The 25,804-nt window shown below is 51.7% G+C and overlaps 1 protein-coding gene across 2 annotated transcripts in view; it reads right to left on the bottom strand.

Moving 5' to 3' along the window:
- The window catches only part of DPP6 (dipeptidyl peptidase like 6), a 772,268-nt gene that overhangs the window by 119,162 nt on the left and 627,302 nt on the right, over positions 1–25,804 (bottom strand). For both annotated transcript variants that reach the window (XM_060021180.1, XM_060021181.1), the window contains exons 9-10: positions 12,385–12,539; positions 10,783–10,880 (exon numbers count right to left, since the gene is read on the bottom strand). In XM_060021180.1, coding sequence (XP_059877163.1) covers positions 10,783–10,880; positions 12,385–12,539 — 253 coding nt within the window. The remainder of the gene's footprint in view (positions 1–10,782; positions 10,881–12,384; positions 12,540–25,804) is intronic.

Genomic DNA, 25,804 nt, shown 5'->3' with positions numbered 1-25,804 from the left:
TCCACTAAGATCAGGAACAAGATATGGATGCCCACTCTCACAACTATTATTTAACATAGTTTTGGAAGTTTTAGCCACAGCAATCAGAGAAGAAAAAGAAATGAAAGGAATCCAAATCGTAAAAGAAGAAGTAAAGCTGTCACTGTTTGCAGATGACATGATACTATACATAGAGAATCCTAAAGATGCTACCAGAAAACTACTAGAGCTAATCAATGAATTTGGTAAAGTAGCAGGATACAAAAAAATGCACAGAAATCTCCTGCATTCCTATACACCAATGATGAAAAATCTGAAAGTGAAATTAAGAAAACACTCCTGGGTTTCCCTTGTGGCGCAGTGGTTGAGAGTCTGCCTGCCGATGCAGGGGACACAGGTTCGTGCCCCAGTCAGGGAAGATCCCACATGCCGTGGAGCGGCTGGGCCCATGGACCATGGCCGCTGAGCGTGCGGGTCCAGAGCCTGTGCTCCACAACGGGAGAGGCCACAGCAGTGAGAGGCCTGCGTACTGCAAAAAAACCCGAAAACAACAACAACAAAACACTCCCATTTACCACTGCAACAGAAAGAATAAAACATCTAGGAATAAACCTACCTAAGGAAACAAACGGCCTGTATGCAGAAAATCTTAAGACACTGATGAAAGAAATTAAAGATGATACAAATAGATGAAGAGATATACCATGTTCTTGGATTGGAAGAATCAACATTGTGAAAATGACTCTACTACTCAAAGCAATCTACAGATTCAATGCAATCCCTATCAAACTACCACTGGCATTTTTCACTGAACTAGAATAAAAAATTTCACAATTTGTATGGAAACACAAAAGACCCCGAATAGCCAAAGCAATCCTGAGAAAGAAAAACGGAGCTGGAGGAATCAGGCTCCCTGACTTCAGACTATACTACAATGCTACAGTAACCAGGACAGTATGGTACTGGCACAAAAACAGAAATATAGATCAGTGGAACAGGACAGAAAGCTCAGAGATAAACCCACGCACATATGGTCACCTTATCTTTGATAAAGGAGGCAAGAATATACAGTGGAGAAAAGACAGCCTCTTCAATAAGTGGTGCTGGGAAAACTGGACAGCTACATGTAAAAAAATGAAATTAGAACATTCCCTAACACCAGACACAAAAATAAACTCAAAATGGATTAAGGAGCTAAATGTAAGGCCAGACATCATCAAACTCTTAGAGGAAAACATAGGCAGAACACTCTATGACATAAATCACAGCAAGATCCTTTTTGACCCACCTCCTAGAGAAATGGAAATAAAAACAAAAATAAACAAATGGTACCTAATGAAACTTAAATGCTTTTGCACAGCATAGGAACCATTAACAAGATGAAAAGACAACCCTCAGAATGGGAGAAAATATTTGCAAATGAAGCAACTGACAAAGGATTAATCTCCAAAACATACAAGGAACTCACGCAGCTCAGTATCAAAAAAATAAACAGCCCAATCCAAAAATGGGCAGAAGACCTAAATAGACATTTCTCCAAAGAAGATATACAGATTGCCAACAAACACATGAAAGCTGCTCAACATCACTAATCATTAGAGAAATGCATATCAAAACTACAATGAGATATCATCTCACACAGGTCAGAATGGCCATCATCAAAAAATCTACAGGGCTTCCCTGGTGGCGCAGTGGTTGAGAGTCCGCCTGCTGATGCAGGGGATGTGGGTTCGTGCCCTGGTCCAGAGGATCCCGTGTTCTGCGGAGCGGCTGGGCCTGTGAGCCATGGCTGCTGAGCCTGCGCGTCCGGAGCCTGTGCCCCGCAACAGGAGAGGCCACAGCGGTGAGAGCCCTGCGTACCGCAAAAAAAAAAAAAAAAAAAATCTACAAACATTAAATTCTGGAGAGGGTGTGTAGAAAAGGGAACCCTCTTGCACTGTTGGTGGGAATGTAAATTGATACAGCCACTGTGGAAAACAGTATGGAGGTTCCTTAAAAAACTACAAATAGAACTACCATTCGACCCAGCAATCCCACTACTGGGCATATACCCTGAGAAAACCATAATTCAAAAGAGTCATGTACCAAAATGTTCATTGCAGCTCTATTTACAATAGCCAGGACATGCAAGCAACCTAAGTGTCCATCATTGGATGAATGGATAAAGAAGATGTGGCACATATATACAATGGAATATTACTCAGCCATAAAAAGGAACGAAACTGAGTTATTTGTAGTGAGATGGATGGACCTAGAGACTGTCATACAGAGTGAAGTAAGTCAGAAAGAGAAAAACAAATACCGTATGCTAACACATATATATGGAATCTAAAAAAAAAAAGAAAGAAAATCATCAGAAGAACCTAGGGGCAAGACAGGAATAAAGATGCAGACCTACTAGAGAATGGACTTGAGGATACGGGGAGGGGGAAAGGTAAGCTGGGACAAAGTGAGAGAATGGCATGGATATATATACACTATCAAACGTAAAACAGATAGCTAGTGGGAAGCAGCCGCATCGCACAGGGAGATCAGCTTGGTGCTTTGTGACCACCTAGTGGGGTGGGATAGGGAGAGTGGGAGGGAGGGAGACGCAAGAGGGAAGGGATATGGGGACATATGTATATGTATAACTGACTCACTTTGTTATAAAGCAGAAACTGACACTCCATTGTAAAGCAATTATACTGTAATAAAGATGTTAAAAAAAATAAAAAAATTGAAAATGAGACAGACTTTCCATCCCAGATGAAAACTACTGCTCCCGAGAAGGGGTTTTCCACGTTGGCCACACTTCTGAATCACCTGAGGAGCTTTTAAAAAACCCCAAACCCTGGCCACACCCCTGATGGAGGAAACTAGGAAGAAGAGACTTATAGAAATTGTCTTCTATCTTTGTGCCATCTGAAAGTTTCAGCACAAAGTGAAACACAGGAGATGTGAAAACTCTTGAACAACGGTATGAGTGGTGGGTTAGGTGTCCAGAATCTTGGGTTCAAGCCTTGGTTCTATCCCTAATTAAAAAAGCAACGATGGGCAAGTCAGGTGGTGGTGACGGTGGTTGTTGTGGTGATGGAGGTGGTGGTGATGGTGGCAATGGTGGTGGTCATAATGATGGTGACGAAGATGGTGGTGGTGGTGATGATGTGGTGGTGATGGTGGTGGTGGTGATGGTGATGATGGTGGTGACGGTGATGGTGGTGACTGTGATGGTGGTGGAGGAGGTGATGGTGATGGTGTTGATGATGGTGGTGATGGTGGTAGAGGAGGTGATGATGGTGGTGGTGGAGGAGGTGATTGTAGTGATGGTGGTGGTGATGATGGTGGTGGTGGTGGTGGTGGTGGTAGTGATGGTAGTGGTTGTGAGAATGGAGGTGGTGGTTAATTGTTGACAGGAGTGGGGCTCAGGTCATTAGGAATGAAGACCCTGTTTTTCTGTGATGTTTCCATTGCTCTGATGACCTCTGTCTTGTCCCTAATCCTGAATAAAGGCTTGCACTGGATCGAATATACCAGTCTCTCAGGGAGTCCATACTTCCTACAGACTGGGCAGAAAGAAGCTGCATTTCCTCTCGAGGTCAGAAGACGATGCATCACGGGCAATGCACTTGTAGGAGGAGCCTGGAGGCAGCGGCGCCCCCGAGAGGGCAAGCTTCCTGGGAATGTGCGCAGTTAGAAGCGGCGAGCTGCACACACACATATTGATGCGCTAGGTCTTTACAGAGTCCCGGGTGAGAAAAGAGGCAACAGATCCACACAGACACAGACGTGCACACACACACAGGCAACAGTACATTTTACAAACACTGACGGGGAAAAGGCTGCTCAAACACAGTTTAAATCCGTGCCTAAGAGGTGGGGGAGCATGAAGGTAGAGGATAAAGTTGAAAAGCGCAAATACACGAGAACTCTTGCACTGACCAAGGAAGGTGTGCCCTGAACAGGGCACATCTAGATCTTGGTGCTGGAAAGTAAAGTGAATACACGGAAGTGAAATAAAAGTGAGGGGTGGCGGGCGGGAAGAGGCCGTCGCTAGCCCGGAAGCATCGGGGACACAGCGCCTGCTTCCCTTCTCAGGCTCTGTGAACAACCCCCTGACGACCTGATGCTGCCAGGCAGTCGGGACGGGCGCCCCGGGCCGGCGGCTGGACTGAATCTGACGGGGTGTTTGTAGGAGGAGAATAGAAACACACATCAGCGTAGCGCAACATGTCTTCAGCATGATCCTGCTGGGGATCTGCTGCATCTTAATTCAACACCCAGCTCAGCAGCTCCGCAGAGGCCCGAAGAAATCAGCAAAAAACACCTGCTTTTGTTTCTGTCAGTGCAGCTGGGCTTCGCTGTGAAATGGAAGAAACTGCAGGACCCGCGGGCATACTGCTTTCCACTTAGATTCTTCCACCCACGGGAGAAGCTGTGCCTGCGCTTCCTGGAGAGGCTTGCGAGGCATCGCCCCCGCTCCCCTGGCCCAGTGCCAAGGGGTCACCATCCTTAGTGGCCTCAGCTCTGCTCTGGCATCGTGAGTGGCGGGGCTGTGTGTGACGCCCTCCCTGGCACTCGCCACCCATGCTCCCGCCACGCTGCACATGACCACTGATCACGAGGCGCCGCGGTACCTGGACTCGAGCCACAGGTGGAGGGGCCATCACGGGCCTAACCCACCACCTGGCACGTGCCGATGCCAGTAGGAGTTTCCCAGGGCAAGGATTTGGGACCCGGTCTTCATCTTCCCCTGAGAACTCTTGGAGGGGAGCTCAGGCTGGATGACAAGCAAACAACAGAAGACGGGAAGTGAATGGCATAAAGGTGAGACGGCTGACAGAGGAAACGTCTGACTTCTTCCTGTCGATGGCGCTGACCAGCCTGCCGAAGTGACCCCTGGCCTTCCGGAACTCTCTGCATCTTTCCGTGGAGGCTGTGCGGGGAGGGAGGGGTGACCCCGCCTGGCTTGAGTTCAGGGCCCCCCTCAGGCTCTGTGTGGATTCAGACCCATCCCTTAACCTCTGGGTCCTCTGCCCCCGCCTCTGTGGAATGGGAGAAGGTGGGACCCAGCTCTGGCTGTGTGAGGCCCCCAGGGGACACAGCCACCAGCCCAGGGGACACGACAGCCACACCCTTGCTCCTGAGGGCAGGGCAAAGGGAAGGATAAGGGTGGGAGCGAGCAAACGGAGACACCCAGTTTGGAAGGAGAAAAGGAGAATGTAAATAGCCCTAGGGTCACACACAGTTTTATAATTCAATCCACAACCACAACTGGGCCTCACACCCGATCCAGGAACCGCCGGGCACCCTCCCGGGTCCTGGAATATCCCTCTAGCCACGTCCCAGTGCGGCCAAATCCTGCCTGGGCCTCCAAGCCCTCCTCCCCCGGCCCTACTCTGGATCTCTCACTCCCTCAGCAAAATTCTGAGAAGAACTGATGCCTATTTTGTGGCACTTACGTTGTTACTGTTACATATTTCTTTGTTTGTCCCTGCCTAGATCTTTGAGGACATTATTTAGGTCTCCTTCCTTTTTCCATCCCTCCACAAAGTAAGTGTCTTATTTTTACCTTTTCTAGATTAGTTCCTTTAGTGTTGAAGGAAACCAGAATATGTCACCCCCAAAATACGCCTTTTTGACATGAAAATTATTTTGAGCTGAAGGCAATTAGGAAGCAGCAAACCCAAAAAAACTCCCCCTTTTCTGCCTGAAGGCAGGACATAGTCTCCTCTTCCTGGAGACTGACTCTTACTGGCCCAGAGATGCACCGGGGAACCTGTAAGTACACCTTCCTCCACTAGGTCCTCTGGTTTATTACCTTCCCACAGCTGCCGCCCTTGGAACCCTAAACCTGCTTTCCTTGTCCTGTTAATTCGCTATGAATTTATTGTTCCTGGTTGAAGGTGCTGTAAAAGCTGTAGTTGTAAATAGATGCTTTGAGCTGTTTTTTGTTGAGATTTTTTCCAGGTGATGTGCACCGCACGTGTGAATGAACTGGTTTTTTTCTCCTCTTGTTAATCTGTCTTGTTGTGAGAGTCCCAGCTGAAAACCCAGGATGGGTAAAGTGTGGTCTCCCCTGTGGCATCCTGTATTTGAGACAGCAGGATGTCAGCAATGGCTAAATATTTTAAAAGTTTTGGTTCTTAGAAAAGTACTAGGATAACCAAAGAAATCCATATCTTCAAGAATCCTATTGAAATAGGATTTTTGTTTTGTTTTGTTTTTTGTTTGTTTTTAACATGTATATACTGCAGTTTTATTTCAATTGCACAAAGTTCATGTGTAGGAAATTTAAGTGAAACAGTACAGTAAAAATAGCAGAGAACCAAAAACTCTAAAAAAGAAGTACACCTAAAGCATGAGAACTCAACATTCATTAGTGTTTCACCTTCAGTTTTACTGACACTTGATGCTTGCAAATTTTGAAACAAACTTTGAGATCATAATGACTATTCTGAAGAGATTTCAGCACCAGCACTAAGATTTGTACATTCAGTTGGTTTGCAACTGACTTGTTAGCCATTTACATAGTGTACAGCACAGATTTGTCACAGGTCAGATCACCTTCCTGTAATTAGAAAGGATCCCCTAAACTGCACTCAGCTTAAGACATCCAATGTACAAGGGCACGGAAACCATCATAATAATGTGGCTCCAATGAAACAGCATTTTACTGGCTAATTTTTTTTTGCGCTACGCGGGCCTCTCACTGCTGTGGCCTCTCCCGTTGCAGAGCACAGGCTCCGGACGCGCAGGCTCAGCGGCCATGGCTCATGGGCCCAGCCGCTCCGCGGCATGTGGGATCTTCCCGGACCGGGACACGAACCCGTGTCCCCTGCATCGGCAGGCGGACTCTCAACCACTGCGCCACCAGGGAAGCCCTTTACTGGCTAATTTTAAACTTAATTTGCCCATTCAGCAAAGGTTTACCAAGCTTGTACTACACACCAGGCCCTGCTCCAGAACTGGAGATCGGGCTTTGCATAAAACAGACAAAATCCCTGCCTCATGGAGTTTTATGTTCTAGGTGATGGGCGGAGAAGGGACACAGGAATAAAGTGTGGGGAACATCCTGCTGGGATTCCTTCTGTGAAGAAAACTAGAGTGGGGCGGGAAGGGTGCTGGCCAGCACCTAGGGCACCTGCGGGCCAGCTGTGTGGAGCAGCTTTGCGGCAGAGCCAGGCCCCGGCCACGCCCCGGATAAGGGGTGAGCCCTGCAGACTTGAGGAGGGTGGGGGGAGGTGGAGTAGAGGCTAGATGGGCATTTGGGGCTTTTAGGCCACTGTAGGAAGTTGGGCTTTTACCCCGGAGAAAACGGGAAAGCGCAGGGAGTTCTGAGTGGAGGGAGCAGTGATCTGACACGGTTCAGGAAAGGGCCCTGGGAGGCGGGAGGGGAGACAGGACAGGGGAGCCGCCATCGGATGCTGGCTACATGGGAGAAATACCCTGTGGAAGACACACAGTGAAGTCAGAGGCCTGAGTGCCAGAAGGTCGCTGCCCTGAGCAGAGACGGGAAGGCTGCCCAGAGCAGGTTTCCAGGGGGAACGCGGAATTCTGTTTTCACTGAGTTCACTTTGGGTTGCCATTTAGAGACAGAGAATTTCTCTGAAGCCTGCAAAGAGCAAACGGGATTGCTGCGTATCTTCCCGTGCAACGCCGGGCTTGGCTTGCGATGGCCTGGACACCCCTGTTGGGGCGGACGTCTCCATGGATTTTTGTCTGGTGGGTCAGATACCCCCAAGGTTATAGTTTAGGGCCCCGGGGTATCTGTAACCCCAAAACTTATCCTTACATTTCTCTGTCAAACTGTCCACATACACCTAGCTTATCAATGCCTTTTGGACTGGTTCTAACACCACACTGGTTCCCTTATCAATTAATGAGTTAAATAAAATCTTCAACACACGCTCATTTACTTTGCCTGAGAATCACAACCTGGCCAGTTTAAGGGAGATGTTGGGCCGGCAGTTAGAAATGGACCTGAAGTTCCAAGGGCGGGGCAGGGCTGGGTTCCAAAGGGGAGTGTTGTCGGCCTACAGGCAGGATTTACAGCCGTGAGATGGGATGACAGCCCCGTGCTGCGTGACTTATCTAATATTCACGGTCGCCCACAAGAGCAAACCTTTTGATTACTAATGTTCATCCCCATTTTGCAGCTGAGGACACAGAATGGAGCAGGCGAAGAGCACAGAACTGGGATCTGGACCCAGACAAGCCGGCGTGCGGCTGAGCACCAGCGGTTCCCAGTCTGGGGCATCTCTGACCGTCACGTGCACCCACTGGGGGAAGGCAAGGACGTGGCTGAGGTCCCCACGATGCAGAGGGCAGCCCCCATAGCAAGGGATCCCCCTGGCCCCGAGTATCGGCAGGGCAAGGGCGAGAAAGCCTCAGACTTGGGGGGTCTCCTCTTCCAGGCCCCCCACTCGACGTGCCCCCTCTCAAGCCTGCAATCCTTCACTTGCTTATAACCATTCATTCAAGGCCTGTCCTTCCCCTACATCGTAACCTCCGTGTTTCATTCATGCTAAATTCTCAGTCTAACGGACGCAAATAATAAATGCTCGTTAAACGGCTGCTCACATCGACTGCATGATTTCTGATAGATCTGCGCTCACTCTGAAAAATCCCAAGGCTGTGACGGAGAAGGAGATGAGAAAGTGTGACATTAACATTCTGCGATTTACACTGCATAGGAAAAGCATCACCGCGTTTAGCTTAGGAAACTGGAGAAGCAAAAAACCTGAGGCCCGTGTCTCAACAGCCCTGACGGAGGTGAATTTTTCATTGTCCTTGAAGACAATCAAGCCTGCGGAAACAGCATCACCAAATGGACTACACGAGATTTGCAATTAACTCAAACAGATGGCTTAAATTTTCCAGGTGACTTTCCATATTAACTCAGAGAGTTTGCTGGACCATGCCCCAGGGGGCTTGGCACGGATGGAGCTGGACGAAAACAATGAAATACCTGGGTCTTCGGCAGAGAAGACAAAGCAATAATCGCAACGTTTCTTCTATCCCAGCAAGAATATCATCAGCCAAACTGATTCGACTCCCCGACCAGTGCACACTAAGGACCCCTCCCCTAGGAGGGGCCAGTGCACACGAAGGACCCCTCCCCTAGGAGGGGCCAGTGCACACGAAGGACCCCTCCCCTAGGAGGGGCCAGTGCACACGAAGGACCCCTCCCCTAGGAGGGGCCAGTGCACACGAAGGACCCCCCCCCCAGGAGGGGCCAGTGCACACGAAGGACCCCCCCCCCGGAGGGGCCAGTGCACACTAAGGACCCACCCCCCTAGGAGGGGCCAGTGCACACTAAGGACCCCTCCCCTAGGAGGGACCAGTGCACACGAAGGACCCCTCCCCTAGGAGGGACCAGGGCACACTAAGGACCCACCCCCCTAGGAGGGGCCAGTGCACATGAAGGACCCCTCCCCTAGGAGGGACCAGTGCACACTAAGGACCCCTCCCCTAGGAGGGACCAGGGCACACTAAGGACCCACCCTCCTAGGGGGGGCCAGTGCACACTAAGGACTACTCCCCTAGGAGGGGCCAGTGCACACTAAGGACCCACCCCCCTAGGAGGGGCCAGCTGCATGAGGAGGAAGGCCGCTCCAGGGTGGGGAGCGAGAGGTAGCGGGCAGCCCTGGGCTTGATCTGTCCACCTGAGGACCTCACAGCATTTTACACATCACTGGAGACAGAAGAGCTGAAAGAACCTCGGCGGAATCCTGCAGAGGCCCCAGGCAGATGGGTCCTGCCAAGGACAGTGGTGGAAGCCACCACAGGAGGAGTCCACGCCATCACGGACCAGTGGATCCAAGTGCCCGTGTGCCTCGCCCCGCGCTGGGCCTGTGGAGGAGTAAGAGTGGCTGAGGCCACAGCTCCTGCCAGAAGTTACTAATAATGGAGAGTTCCGTAACTGAATAGTGAAGACTCAGGCTGGAGTCACGGCCACATGTGGGCTGGATACTTGCTGACCCTCAGAATGGATCGTTCTCCACTTAACTGGGCCCACGTGTAGCCTTGCAGATCTGTAAACGGGTGGGTCCTGGTGCCATTCCCTTCTCCTTCTGAGTCTCCCGTCAATACTCTCAACAGAGCGAGGTCTAACGCTGATGTAAGTGGACTCTGGAAGTATAGCCAGTCCCCAGACTGCTTGAACTTTGGGACAGAATGAAATTGATGTTCAGACCCCTTCACAAAGATAGATTTTACTCAGTTCTTTTGATTAGGAAATAAAATCCACCTACAGCCCTTAATAACAGGACAGTTGCCTTTGTCAACATGTTCCACCAACTACAGTTGTTATACCAACTGGGAGATTTGGTTTATTGGAACAGGATTCACCACTCAGTTCCTGGAGCTGGCAAAAGACAGTAACGCTCTAAAATAATGCTCTGAAAATGGGGCGCCATTCACAAGAGGTCCGATTACATGGGTTTTCTTGGAAAGACTGCATCTGTCCATCCGAGGGACGCCCTCCAAAGTCTGCCACGTGCCAGGCCATGTGCTCCCTCTGCACGTGGGTGGTTGACCAGTCCTACTTGCCCCCCACCGCCCCCGAAGCCCAGCCTCCAGGGCGGAGAATCTGGGCCTGACCGGGGCCTGACATAAGCCAAGAAATAGTAGCATTGGTTTGACTGGTGTTCCCTTCCCAGAAAAACCAAATCATAAAGCAGTAAGGAAAACTTCAGAAAATGGACCTTTTTCTTGGATGTTTAGATTGGCAGGAAAATAAATCTGAGCCTAAAGAGACCATGTAAATGGACGCTGGTTTCATTATTATCGTCTTAACATAATTGAGGAAAGGGTGCAAACCTCATCCGTGGATCGTCAGGCGGCATCATCTCCAGGTCGTGCGTGGGTCCATTTAGGCCAATGACGTGCAGGGAGATACTGGGGTTTTCACATCCAGCCTGGGAAGTAAAAGGGGACAGAGATGTGAGTGAGCCGCCTCCCGCCTGGACTGGCCTGGGCACTAAGTCTGCCAGGAGATTCACAAGAGGCTCAGCGTGGGGAGGACGGTCCTTTAAGAGGAAGCTGCTCACCCCTGCTCCTCCTCCCTGGACAAGCACTGGCCTGGCACGGCAGGAAAGACAAGGCTGCTGGGTCTGACGGCCCAGGCGCCTCTGCCCCCACAGTCGGAGATGCTGGGGTGAGGGAGGGACTCAGGCCCACACAGGGCAGGCATCAGATGGGTCACCAGCTCATGCCTCCGATTTGGAAGTGGACATCTGAATTCTGTTGGCCAGAATATGCTGATTTTCTATTAAAACGTGAAACCCCAAATGCTGAGCCATCTGGGCTTTATAATTCCAACTTCAGAGCACCTGCCCAGAGTTCACTGTAAAATCAGGGGGCCTGTACCTTTCTGGATTTCAGGTCATTACATCACTCCTGGATTGGGGGGGCTCTCATAAAAGGATTCACCAGGGAAACCATTCCATTTCTAGGTGATCTCTGGCTTCCAGCCTCCTGAACCGTGAGAAATAAATGTCTGTTGTTTAAGCCGCACAGTCTGTGGTGCTTGTTACGGAGCCTGAGCTGACTGATACACCTGGTGTTTCCTTTCTCTGGCTTGGGACTCTGGGGACATCACTGGCCTCACTTGGACACTGTCGCCTCTCTTGCTGCAAACTGTAGGCTGGCACGTCCCGTATTTCTGGTATACACGGCACATGGCATCAGCTCCCAGAGCCCTCTGATGGCTTGGAAGCCGAGGCCCAGGGCTCACTGGCAGAGGCTGGAGGGGTCCTTCCAAGGCAGCCCCAGGTGGACGTGGGGACCCTGTCACCAGGTGGGTGCAGGCAGAGCTGCGTCCACTCTCTTGGGCACCAGCCTCTCTCCAACTGAGTGGGCGGTAGAGGTTTCGGCATCAGGCCCTCCCTTCACGTCAGGACGCTGTGATTTGCTAACAAAGCGGGCTTTGGCTATCCGTCCCCTGCCCCACTCCTGCAGCCTCGCTGTTCTGCTGGCTTTTTGTGGGAAGCAATTAGAAACAGTATGGGTCAGAACATGACCAAGGACAGAACAGCCCAGGCCCAGGGGACCAGGCGCAGACAGGGGTCCTTCTGACCTCCCAGAATTTAAAAAAGGAACTAGAGGACAGGGTGCCCCCGAGTGGGCAGTGTGAGTTTTTGTCACCACGGACTCACAAGGGAGGTGATGTATTTTGGTTGCAATGAAGCTTAGACAAATGATTAACGGTAGCTGCATTGTTTAAAAGAAAGTAAACCTGCCGACAAATTCAACTGAGCAAAAATGGGAATTTAATGCAATGTAATGGGAAATAATTAATCTTGCCTCTGTTTACTGCACTGCTCATAACACATCTGATTATCACAGCTCCACGCTGGGAGACGGCTGGGCGGGGGAGCTGATGAATAATGCAGAGCTGTCCTGCTGCTGCTTCCTGCCTACCTTGGGGTAGTGGTAGGACTTCACGGTCGGGTAGGCGGAGCCGGTGTAGGTGGGCAGCTCCATGACCGGCACCCGGGAGTCGTTGATGGTGGCGTAGGCGAGCCGCGAACCATCTGGAGACCACCAGTGGGCAATGTGGGTCTTCAAAATCTCCTCTAAGGGAAACAAATAAAGCAGAGGACGGTGGATGGCATGGATGGAGTATCGGCCAGCGCTGCCCAGGCACCACGGGAGCTGGACAGAAAATCACGTGCCCCCTTGGGGTCACTTACAGCCTCTGAGGAGGCTTTCCTGTGCCCGGGATACACCTTCATCTCAGAGGTGCCTGGTCTGACCACCAAACCCTAGCACAGCAAAGCCAGTCAATCAAACCCAATCAATCAGGGCCCAACCGAACAGAGGCTAACTGTCTAAAAACCATTTGGGGGGCACACATTTGAGTATGATGAGCCCAGCAAGTCCTTTCTGATTGACTTATTATTGTTCTGTTGTGGGTTATTATTTTAAGATGATCAGAAAAACAGAATTAGAGGAGACACATTCACTCTGAAGCAGGGCACACCCAGGCAGAAGCAAGTGAGGAAGTAAACTGTGTTGCAGGTTGAATCCCAGAAAATCGACTTGCAGGAGATGCCGAGGGGTCGTGCCGGCACACAGACCCCCTCACCTACAGCCGTGCAGGAGGGGAAGGCGTTCCAAGGCCAGCAGGCTCCTCACTCTGAAGCATGGAGGTGGTTGCACTCCACATGGCAGAAGCGCAGAATGGCCTTCTCTTCTACGGGACCAAAGAGGAAACAGCAATCCTCTCAGGCTTCCACTAGGCGCACCCGTCACTCCTGACCGCCCCAAAGAGTCTTGGCTAATCAGAGTTTTGACTAGGGCTGAGTGCTGTAGGATCTGTTATCTATTCTGGAAAGAACAATTCTGTGTCTTTTGAACAAGCCAAGAGAAGACACTTCCCAGGTACAACTCATCAGAGTGCTAGGGTCAGAGGAGCATCTCGGTGCACAACAGCTCTAAGGTTCGCGGATTCCTCCTTGTACATGCCATGTATTTTTATAAACCAAGTCCCCCTAGGTTTGTTTTTAAAATAAAGATCGATACAGCTCTATAATCACATACTGTGAGTCCCATTCAACGGTCGTTATTAGGTGTAGACCATAAACTGGCTCTGTGAGCCTGTGGGGACAGAAAGGTAACTGAGGCGCCTGAGAAAACAGAGTGAGTGCATCAACCACAAAGGGAATGATGTGAATCGGAGCAGAGCCAAGGGGTGATGGCCACCGGAGGGAAGGGTCACAGAGATGAGAGAAGCAAGGCAGCAAGGCCAGGAGCTGGGCCAGCCTGATGGCCTGGCCAGGGGGGCACAGGGATCTGTCGGCTGCAGGATAGAGACGGCCGGGGGCCGGGGGGCTGGGGGGCAGGGCTGCATCAGTCAGGGCCCTGCTGCAGTGGCTACAAAAGCATTCCACAGCGAAGTTCAGGACTGAAAGTGGGGCACTGCAACTCCTTCTCCCAGGAGACCGGCCAACCAGGCAGTCTGTCCCTCCATCACTGGCTCCACTGGCCTGGTTTCTTAGTGGGACAAGCCCCCATGTTGCGTGGGACCCGCAGCAGCAATGCTAGGAGTCAGTCCCTTCAGAAAGTGCTGGCCTCCCCCTAAATAAGTCTCCCTGGCCCTCCGCGGGCTTTCCTCCAGGCCTGCCGGCAGCCTGCAGGGACCCTGATCCACTGTGACCCGGGGCCAGCACCAGACAGTAGAGTCTCATCCGCCACGAAGTCCCTGGCATATCTGACTTCCCATCACCCAGACACATCCCAGGCCGGCAGCACAGCTGATCAGTGAAGGATGGTGAAGGGGCCCCAAGTCCTGGGTTCTGCCCCTGTCCTGCCATCGACCGCGGAGGCCCCGAACATGCCCCAGCTGTCAAACAAGGGGCACAGCTGCTGCCTCTAATGTGTCCTCCCTGACAGCGTTTTGTGACCTTGCGGCATCTGAGAAATGACTCAGAAGCTTCTGCAGAGCCGATAAAAACCCAAAGGTCTGCTGGGGGGGCGGGGTGGGGGAAAGGAAGTCAGCCAACCCTCCATTGCTTGTAATTTTCCAATGTCTTTGGCGGCCAGCAAAGTGACTTTCAGGTGCGGGTGTGGAAGGCAGTGATTCAGAAATGACTTTATCCAGCACCACCTGACTTGTCTGGCCGGCGCGTGTGGGACAGTGAACAACAGACTCCAGCAGATGGTCTGCTGGAACAAACAGGCACCATTGGCCATGCAACTTCTGGGGGATTCTGCTCAGTGGCGTCTGTGCTGCAGGGACATCAGGGCATGAGGGGACATCAGCGCATGAGGGGAATCACTGGGAGTGAGCGGGACACAAGGGTCAGAGGGCCAAGGAGGTGGCGTCCGCCTGAAACCAGCTGTGCGAGCCTGGCCACGGCTCTCACGGCGCATTCATTCACGGCCAGAACATCCCCACAGAAAAGCGGTGGGTGCGACAAAGCCTTCTAGAAGAGGCAGCACCGCACAAGAGCAAGCAGACAACACAGTCCCTGCTGACACAGCTCTTCTGAGGCTTCCCTTTGACCCCGAGCGACCTCCTGAAATGGGAGAACAGCAAATCAGCAGCCTGGGGGGGTCCTGCCACCTTCATCCCCAGACGGGCCCAGGGGTGCAGGAGGGCACTGCTAGCTCCTCATGCACCTGTCATGGGCCCACCTCATTTCTAGAACTTGCCCTCAGACCAAAAGGAAACGCTCCTGCTTTGGTCTGGTCAGTGCAGGGCAGGGGGTCACACAGGCAGGGGTGAGAGAGACAAAATCAGGGGAGAACGGAGGCCTGATGCTGGGCTGACAAGTACTATTTCTGTCCCTTCTGTCAGCAGATGCCAGCGTATTTCCATTGAGCTCAGTGCACTGCTCAGAGAACACAGATGCAGAAGAGGACCACAGGCTTCAGGCAATACATGTGCTGGTCAGAAGGGAATCTGGAAACCACACAGTTCAGGATGACAAATATCTGGTGTGTGTGTTGGCAAATGTTCCTTTCAATTCCATCCCACAGCAAGATGATCACAAATAAAACAGAAATTCCTCCGTGCCAAAGGCCGGGCCACACACAATGGGTGGCTTCTGTTTATTTTCCCCAAATGCCCTGTAACACATTGTTCCTTGGTGTTTCTATTCTCCTGTGAGTTAGCTGCTCATTAAAGAGATAAAGTAAGGATAAGAAACTCTGGGGAAAAGGACCAGGCAAATGAAATCGTGACACTTTTGTGTTAACTGAGAACGTCCCTATTCTCCACATGTTCTTGTCAAGCTTCTAGATTCATGAGGCAGTTGGCTTAAATGCCATGAATCAAATGTAGTTTATGGATAGAGTTTTGCAGGGAAAAAACCCCTATTTCATCAACTAAATTAACTGCATGAACGCTTGGCTTGGAACAACAGGAGAAACTTGCCTTTCTGAGCAAGTACAAATAACTCGTGAGAACGGTAGGATACAGCTTTCCTTCCACCTTCCCTGTCCTGTTCAGGGACCTTCTCAGAATCAAGTAAGAAAGATACATTTGGGGACACTCACTTGAAGAGGCAGAAATTTTTATCCATGCAGCTTAAGCTCACGGCAGGATCTGGGCCCCTTTCCCTCACTTCTTGGCATCGTATCTCAAAGAAGCCAAGTCCACTACATGAGCTGTCATTCACGCCGCACACGTTAAGGGCATATCCATACCCGGAAGGACAAAATCCCCTTCGGGTTCAAGGTGATGAAGGCCAGTCCAGCCAAGAGGAGGAATTCTCGAGTCTTCCAAATGCAGAATAAGAGGGGGCCCCCAAGGTCGGTCCACCACAGTTGCCTGGAATCACTTAGGGAGGTTCTCAGGGAAACGCGGGAACGGTGGGTGCTTTCTGTCACAGACGCTCGGGCCCACTCCAGGCAGTACAGTCAGTATATACTGGGGTGGGGGAAGGGCACAAGCCCCTTTTAAGCAAAAGCTCTGTGGGTGACTTTCGTGTACTTGCCGGTTAATATGTCACATCTGATCAAACGGGCACTGCATTCTGGAAATGCATGCCTATGGTCTGCTGACAGAAAAATGTCACCTGCCATTTCAGTAAACAAAGGATGCTGTTGCCTTAAAGCCACCAGCCACTGCAGCCCACGGTGCGCCCTGAGGGGAATTCAGGATGGAGAAAAACAGGATACTGGCCCTAGATCGTGATGATGCACATCTAGGAATAATTTCAGTGAGACCAGACTCCTGCAATCTTCCCATACATAGAAAAGCCCTACAATCATGAACTTGAGATGTCTGGTTTTTGTGATTAGCAGTACTTTTTTGATATTTGATCACATGATTTTTTTCAGCAAAAACTCCTGTATATCCCGGTTCCTCCCTTTCCTCTTTGGAACAGTCCCTCAGAGCTATCTGAGAGGCTCTCTCCCAGGCTATAGTCCTCAGTAAGGCCCCTGATTAAGACACAACTTGCATCTTTTAGGTTGTGTGTTTTTTTCAGTTGAAGGTCTTATTAGCATATAGGAAACAGGCTTCCAAATTATTTGGGGGGGAGTATATATACCTACTTGAACAGAAGGAGAGTAGGTTCTGCTTAAAAGTTCGTTGTAGGTTGAACTGTGTCCCCCTAAAAGATATGCTATCCTCATCTCTGGTACCCATCCATGTGACCTTATTTGGAAATGGGGTCACTGCAGATGTAATTAAGATGTACATTAAGATGAGGTCGTATTGGAGGCGGGCAGGGGCCCCTAATCTGATATGACTGGTGACCTCATGAGGAAAAGTAAAGAGACACAGAGACAGACAGGGGACAATGCCAGGTGACGGCAAAGGCGGAGAGTGGGGTGATGGGTCTAAAAGCCAAGGAACAGCAAGCATGCCACCACCAGAAGCTGGAAGAGACACCCTGATTTCAGACTTTCAGCTTCTAGACTTGGAACACATCTCTGCCGTTTAAAGCCATCCAGTTTGTGGTCTTTTGTTATGGTAGCCCCAGGAGTCCGCACAAGGTCATGACTGTGTTGGCTGCCACAGAACCAGCTGCTTGCTGGGAGAACGCTGGTAGGAGAGAGTCAGCTGAATTCTGCCCTGAAACTCAGCAGGGTGAATTTCTAAGCCAGACCTGACAAGGATGGGGGTGCCCACTGGCCTAAGCCCTAACAAGAAGCTGGCCTGGACCTGGCCTCCTCCGCCCCCGGCGCACATGCACACACGCACTCACGCACTCACACACACGCATCTGATGCTGAGTGTGCTGGGCTGCATCCTGCAGGCCCTGGCACGGACCGTCCCAGCCTCCAATGGGCGGATCGAGTTGGCTTGTCTCAGCTTCCACCCAACATGCTGGGGACCTGCTGTGACTGGGACCCTTCCTGAACCCCAGTCAGATTCAAGGACACTTTTTGGTTGAACACATATTTAACATGTGCCGGACCCTGCTGCAAGCACTTCGCATGAAACAATTCATCTGCTCCTGACAGCCCTCCCGGCGCTAGGTCAGCCGCTCCTCTTGAGATCTAAGCGCCTGCAATTACACGCCAAGGTTCCGCCCGCCCTCCTGGCCCGGACCCGGCGCGTCACTGCCGAGCGCTCCCCGCACAGTCTTCAACCAGGAGAGTCACCAGCAATCACCACGGGGACACAACAGCGCAGGAGTCTCAGAGTCAGGCTCAGGGTCAGAGCCACAGCCCGAGGCCTCCTCGCTCCTCAGACGGCCGGCTCTCCTGCCCGGACCCCTCTCCTGCGCTGTGCCCCCCCGAGGCCCCCTCACGCCCCACTGTGTCTGCTCACGCCTGGCAGGGAAACCTCCACCATCCTTTCCTGAGCCTGATGACCAACGGGTGCATGTGCGCCCGAGGGACGTCATGTTTTATTCTACAGCCTTCACCCTCGCCACATACTTCACTTGCCTTTGCTAATCTTGGATACTCACAAGAACCCTGGATTAAGCCCCTTTTTACACCTGAGAAACTGGAGGTTGAGAGAAATTAACTTGATGGAGTTGAAGACTGATGGCTCAATACATCCTAAACCCTATGCTAGAGCACTGGAGAGATGAAATTCTGTAGTCTGAAACGTAGTAAACAAAATATGACCACCACTCCCACCCCTCACCCAGGTGAGCAGAAACCTCAGGACGGTACGGGCTGGGGACACAGGTCTCTTTCTTTTGGGGGGAAATTAGAGAAAGCCCTTGGGGAGGTGGCATGTGCCCTGTTCCCCAATAACCCATCCTTTCTTTTAGGAAAGGAAGCAATGAATCACAGCTGGGCACATGGTCTTCCAGAATAAAGACCCTTCTCCGCCTCCTGTGTGTAGCGGGGGGAGGTGTGAAGTCAGGTGTGAAGGGGGGAACTCTTGTCCATGGGCTAGGTCAGAAGGTCTGAGTAACTCCAGGTCCTCCTTTAAAGGAAAGGGGGGTCCGCTACTGCCTTTTCCCTGCCCTGCTGGCTGGAGAGCAGACACGAGGTGAGACTTTGTAGACCAAGCAGGTGGCAAACGCCACAGTACGGACCTAGGGGCTCCAGAGTAGGTCACAAAGTTCCTGAGGTCCTCAACAGCAGACAAATCCACGGAGTTAGAGCTGTAGGTCAATAGCACTCGCAAGTAGAAGACAGAGTGCCAGCCATCTAGGGGGTCTGCAAAGGACCCGCGCCCAGGAAAGGACACTCGCTCATCTGTCTTCCGACAGCACTTTAACAAGGAAGAGTGACTTCTACTTCTATTCGCAAGCTGAGGCTGGACCTGCAATCCCCTAGGGGGCGACCTCTGCACCAGATGTCGGAAAATGGGGGTCCACAGGGGTGATGGAGGGTCGTGCAGACCTGGAAGGGCGTGGGGAGAAGCAGCGGGGAGAGACAGTGGGTCACGGGAGGCCGGGGACAGAGGCAGGCTTGCGTCTCCCCGACTGCTGCAGCCCAGGCTTCCCCAGGCCGACAGGCCGCACGGGACTGGGTCTGGCTGAAAAGAACCCCAAGGCAGACTAGGGGCCGCAAACATGAGACAGAAGGGAAATGAGAGGCTTCAGAGTCCTTTGGGGAACCTGCTGCCGTGTTCTCTCAGGGCTCTTGCAATGCACGTGCTCCTGCAGGACCGGCTCCTGCAGCCTCATCTTCCTGGGGCAGGCGGGAAGGCCAAGACCCACTTTTATCAGGAGCAGAAGGCTAAATCTGACCACACACACACATTTCTATGAGTTGTGTAGCTTGGGATGGGGGAGGGGTGCAGAGACACTTCTGCGTTCTCTCTGCGTTTCTGAACAGCCAGAGGTCACAGACAGCCCCGCTGCGGCGCGGCAACACTGAGAATGCTCACCCCCCTGCCTCCAGTTCAGCTGTCCGCCATTTCTACACTTTAGCTGTTTCCCGTGTCTGATGCTCCAGCTTACTACTGGGGCAGGCCAGCCACACCATGAATTCCCTGCTGCCTGGATTTTCTGTCGAGAATGCGGTAGTCAGGAAGCAGACTGTGTTATCTTAGAGATACCATGTAAATTCATAGACTGCCTCCAAAAGCAGAAAACAAGATGTCCCTGAATTTATAATTGCTGCAGAAGTGGCTAGACCATCGCTTAAAGCAAGAGGTTCACAGGAGGCCTGTGTGTCTATGGCTTCCAAACCCCCAGTCTCGTAAGCTTGACCGATTACCTTTTATTGTTTTTCCCGAGGCCCTGTAGGCTCCTGTGCCACACTTGGTCCGTGAATTTAACTACTGGGTGGACTCATTTGGGGGAGATCTTAGGGTGCACAGCCACTTGGAGTAGACAAACATCAGAAGCATCTTCCAAGGCTGAACGCATAGAACCCTCTTGACGTCATTTTTGGGTTATCAATGCTCTTTGTCTCCCTGGGGAGTCGTTTATACCTTAGTATAAATTCCTCTACTGAGCTCGACACCTTGCTTAGCGTGGCAGACAGTAGTTTCCAAAATTGGCCCTGGCAACATTTCTGGGACTTGACGCTCTCCCATTAATAAGAGGTGAGGCTTTGGTCCCTTCCCCTGGACCCGGAGCAGTCCTCTGCAGCCGCTGAACCAACAGGATGCAGAAGTGACGTGTGTGGCTTCTAAGCCTGGGTCACGAGAGGCCGTGTGCTCCCACTGTCCCGGCAGGGACACAGGCCGGTGGCTGGAGAAGCTGAAGACACAGGGCCCCTTCTCAGGCCCAATCTTGTGCTCATTATCAGAGTTTTTTTCTGAGGAGGGTCCCCCAGGTCACATGAGCTTTGGGCCCCACAACCCTGAGAAATGTCCTAGTAGAATGAAAAGTGACTTTTGGAGAAAAATCCACACAAAAATAGCATCGCCTAAGAAAATGGTTTCCACCTGCTACTCCGGAGGCCACTTGCCGCCTTGGGGAGACCCGGACCCCAGCTCTGATCCCGCGGCTTTGGGCCTCTCCTCCTTGACTGTGAAATCAGGGGTTTGGCTTACGTTACTTTTTCTCACCCTTTCTGAATACGAGCACACCTCCTTACAGGAAAACACTGCAGATTCCACATTTTAATCCAGTTTGAAATAGTCAATGTGTGTTTTAGAATAATTTGTACTTTGTTCATCACAAGAGCACCTGCACATATGGACGGACAGTTAACTGGACGGTGGCGCACAGTGTATTTGGTCCCACGGACAACCAGGCACGGGCCCGGATTCGCAGACGCCCCGACCAGGCCCCACGGCCCATTTCCCCACCCTGGCTTAGACGTGGACGGAACTTCCTTTGAGCAGGTTCTAGAATGTCTGCCACCAGACAGAACACCATCCTGTTTCCTGAGCTCCTGGCAAAGTAACCAGCAGCCACAAGCAGAGGGTGGCCAAGGCTGCGGCAGGCTTTGTCTACTGGAAATCTGTGAGTCTAGACCAGCCTGAAGGCAGGCCCGGGCGCAGCGGGCGCACTCGGGATGTGGCGGGAGGCGCAGAGCAGACCTGGTGCTCGGTGAGGACACGAGCTCGGCCCCCTATTCCTCGGCACCGGCCTCTCTGAGCATCTCCTGATCTGCCCGCCAACCTGCCCACAGAGGACCTGGAGGTGGCCTCCAGAGCTCCAAAGCCGCTGGCGTGCTGGTGTCAGTGAGTGGGGTCGCGGGCGCTTGTTCAAGGTCAACATTCCCGCCTGTGTGCCCAGGACCTTCCCCCAGTGACCACGCTGAACACCAGCTCCTCAAGCGCTGCGATGCATGCTCTGGGGTATAGAAGAGACTCAGGGAATTGGCTTCTGCCTTAAAGATCTCACACAAAAGGGAAAAACCTTACCAGGGACCAGGAAAAACGAGACCTGCACATAAGCATCTGACTTCCCTCATCCTCAGGGCAGGCGGCCACAGGAAGAAGGGGCTCTTGCTGCAGAATGACTTTGCCTGCATTTAAAAAATGATGCAAGACCCCAAGCAATGAAGGCTTGTCGGCCCAGTGTCAGTTGTGTGCTGTCTTTGGGTGGGGAGGTCGGGTGCAAGAGAGAAGAGGGAGCCTGCGTGAACTGGGCTGGGCTTCTGCAGACACCATGCAGATCCCTGCAGGGCAGTCACTCCCCCAGGGGCTGCAGGGGAGGGGTGGCTGAGGGCGGGGGAGAGGCTGCATGTGATCCTTGGAGGGACCAGAGGTGGATGGGGAGGACGGCGTCGACCGTGGTGGCAGACCTCGTTTTCCTCTGTTCTGCTCTAACGTTCAATGAGTAGCATGTGTGCTAAGTCAGGTATCACACAGTGCTGACCACTGGGTGGCGGTCGGACGGGAGGGTGACTCTGCCCATCCCCGAAGGCGTCATGGAGAGGGACCTGGAGGGAGCCTTGTGCACAGCGTCCTGCCCTACACACGTCAGCATGCGGTGCTCAGGAGGGTGGACCCTGGAGCTAGACTCTTGAGCTTCACATTCTGGCAGGGCCACTCACAAGCTGTGTGACCTTAGGCAAGTGACTCAGTCTTTTGGTGCCTCAGTTTTCTCATCTGTAAAATGGGGATGATAACAGTATCTACCTCACTGCGTTGTCGTAAGAGTTATATTAGTTATTATACATAAATACACTAGCAAGTCCTGCACAACATCTGTTATTATCATGGAATGCACATAGCCTGGGTCTTTGGAGATTGGTAGTCAGGGTCCCAACTGAGGGAGCAGAAGCTCAAACGGAAGATGAGCCTGGACCAAACTGATATGGCCACTGTGGTACGGCCTTGTGTCTGGTGTGCCTGGGCACCTGGTGACAGAACCAGCTCTCCATCAGGGAAACCTCACTATCGATCACCCTCGCCGCCGGTCCTGGTAATTGGAGGAGAGAAAAAGCAAATGGCTCACGCTCCCTGGAGGGCCCTGGCGGGTTTTCTCTGCCTCGCTGGGAACAGCAAGCCTCAGGGGATACACTAGCTGCTCAGGGCAAGAAGCGTTGCTGCTTTTTCATTGTTCATTTTGTAAAGCGCTTTTGGGCGCATTTTGTAAAAAGTTATATTGCCTGCAACGAAAAAACCCCAAACCAACACCCACTGAACTCCTCCCCACTTTTCTTTTTTATAATTAATAAGACCTTGGCGAGGATAGTAACGCTAGGAAGACAGGGCTGATCCAGGCAAAGTGAAGAAGAAAGCGGAGGTTACCTCGTCTGGCAGCCCTGACACAGACAGCACTTCACTGTGACCCCTCCCCTAACCCCAGGTCTGGGCCAATCATTCTTCCCATCAAAACTTACAGGCAAAACGTTCACGCGTGTGTCCACGTGCGTGCGTGCGTGTTTCAGTAAGTTTTCATTTACCCCTCCAAACAACCACTCCAGGTAGGCAACATTATTACCTTTATTTTTCCCTTAAGGAACTTAAAGGGATAAAAGTTTAAATAATTGGCTCAAACGACACAGCTAGTATGTGAAAGGAGTATATCTGTGGAAAATACTGAAAGAGACATTTATTTGGTATCTTCCCATCTCCATTCTGCTTTTCCTACCACTCTCCCACCACAGCCCCTGTGCCCACCTGTGATTTTGGATCCTGTGCGTGCCACTGAACATGAAATGAACAGGAACTTGGTCAGCAGATCGCAAATCGTCCCCCCACTGCTACTCTCTGCAAGGCCAACTGCCAGGTGGTCAGGTAGCCCTGGAGAGAGTCTGCCATTTGTGCCCTGGCACTGACCAGAAATGGTTTTAAGTTCAGCTCCTGAAATGTGTTCCATTTAAAAGAGAACGCTCCACCACAGTACTCTTGGATAGTAACTTAATAATCTGTAATAGTGATTGGTTGAGGTAAAATGTATTATCTCCCCACAGTGATTTTTAATTTCCTTAGACAGTCAGATTTTTCTTCCTCGTATTTTGCCAAAGCTGATCATCCTGTTAATAATATTCACAAGGAAGTTAAAAATGACTGACATTCTGAAATTGGAATTTTAATTGGATAGTGACTTAACTACCAACTGAGATTTACCGCCGTTTGTATTTATGAAGAAACCATTTCTTAAAAGTGCTGACTCTATTTTGTCCTCTTCTGAAAGTTAGAATTTTTCACCACAAAGCAAAATTATAGCCTTAAAATTATATGTAAAATTTCTTTTATACATTGACTTCAGCTTTAAAATTAGAAGACGAGAATATTTCCTTTTAGGATGCACTGCAGAAAAAGCTCATTACATGACATATTTTCAAAGAAAATCCTAACAGAGCAATAATCACCTTAATCAGCCTGAGATAGTCTGCATAATTATTTCTTAATATCAGTGAAAACGTATTTTAAAAATAATGGATATCAAAAACAGTGTGTATCAGGAAATTAGGTCTCAAGTTTTTATATTTATTTCTAAAAAAGGAAGTTAATTAACTGAATTATAAACAGCACTCGGAACAGTTTCCACACCCATAACTGCAGCAAATTATGAAATAGTCTTGGTTCTATTGTTCAAAGAACGAGAGGCTGCCTTTCGACTTGTACAGATAGGTGCTGACTAGGGAGACACAGCTCAGCAATTCGGCGTGAACGACGGGAGGGGGATCCAGGTCACCCCAGGTACGGTCACACAGTGGTGCCGCGCTGCCTTTAGCGTGGACGGGAGGCTGCAAAGCTGGCAAATCTCTGAGCTGAGGGCCAAGCCACTGCCCACAGCCCACGCCGTCCCCACCTGTTCCCGCCCCCTGAATTTCCCGGTCCTGCACCTGGCCTCAGCCTGCAGTCGCTCAGTGTGCCTCAGGCTGAAGACGCGAGGTCCCCGTTCCAGGTGGGAAGGTGAGCTGTACTCTGCCCCAAGCCCAGACCACGTACCCGAGCAGAGAGTTCTTCCTCCGAAACCAGCTGTGCCCGTGGAGGGGAGAGGACGGAGAGGTGGAGGCGATGGTCCGGGGGAAGCCCCCACTTCCCCACCCCGCCCCTCCCCTCCCCCCCCACCCCTTCTCTTGAAGCAGCCGCGGTGGCTGCCATGGCCCGAGCGGGAGGGCTCCATGGAGTTCACACGGGGACAGTCCTGGCGGGTCAACAGGCGTGTGCTGGCACTACTTGCACACCCAGGCCCTCCCAGGCTGGCCCCCGGCGTGCACCTTCGTGCGCCCGCGTATACTATTAAGCCGAATTACTGAACAATGACACGAGTCCCATAAACCCTTGCTAAGTCCTGTTTTGTAACTTTGGCAACCCAACAACTTAGGACTACCTTTTAGCTCTGCAGTGTTCATAGGAAGGAAAGGCAAGATTCAGAGTCTGGGCGGGGTTGGAGGAGGGGGAGGGGAGGCCTTGGCGGAGCGGGGTCAGGTCGCCCCTGGGAGGCCTCCCACCTCCTGTGTCCAGAGCTGCTCAAATCCAGTGAGAAAGACACCCCAGGCCGAAGGGCAAACATGGTGCCCACACGGTGCGCGGCACACAGTGAGTGCTCAATAGACGTCTTGAACTAGACTAAAGAGAGGTGATCAGAGCGAAGGGGGCCCATCCCGTGGGGTCACGTCCGTCCATAGTGCTTCCCCTGCCTTTGACGTGGACCCTACAGACTTCCCCAGCTCTCTAGCCCAGCCTGCGCGTCCAGGCCCTGGGACAGCCTGAGATCAGAGCAGCACCGACAGGGCACCGTCCCGCACAAGCGTTCTGCAAACAGGAAATGCTCCGCAAGTGAGAGCGTGAGAACCACCAGTGGTGGTGCCACAGAAATACCCATGACGGCCACATTCACGGGGTTTCCCGGGAGCCAGGACGGGAGCTGGGCCGAGCTACCCGTCTTGGTCCACGGCTCACTTTCTGGCAAAACCCCAACCCTGGTTAAATGCTGGTCACCACCAGAGTGACAACTGCACACTGTCCCCCACTCCTAGGTCCTGAGCACCGCTGTCCCCTACTGTGGTGGCCCGTGCTAAAAGGTGGGGTGAAGGTGTGCTTCTGGGAGGGTCGTGGACACCCAGGGTCAGAAAGGTGAAATGGAAATCGTTCTGTTTGTTACCAATGTGG

The sequence above is a fragment of the Delphinus delphis genome, chromosome 9, assembly GCF_949987515.2.
Source record: "Delphinus delphis chromosome 9, mDelDel1.2, whole genome shotgun sequence".
Classification (NCBI taxonomy): Eukaryota; Metazoa; Chordata; class Mammalia; order Artiodactyla; family Delphinidae; genus Delphinus; species Delphinus delphis.
This window is presented reverse-complemented; position numbering and strand designations above follow the sequence as displayed.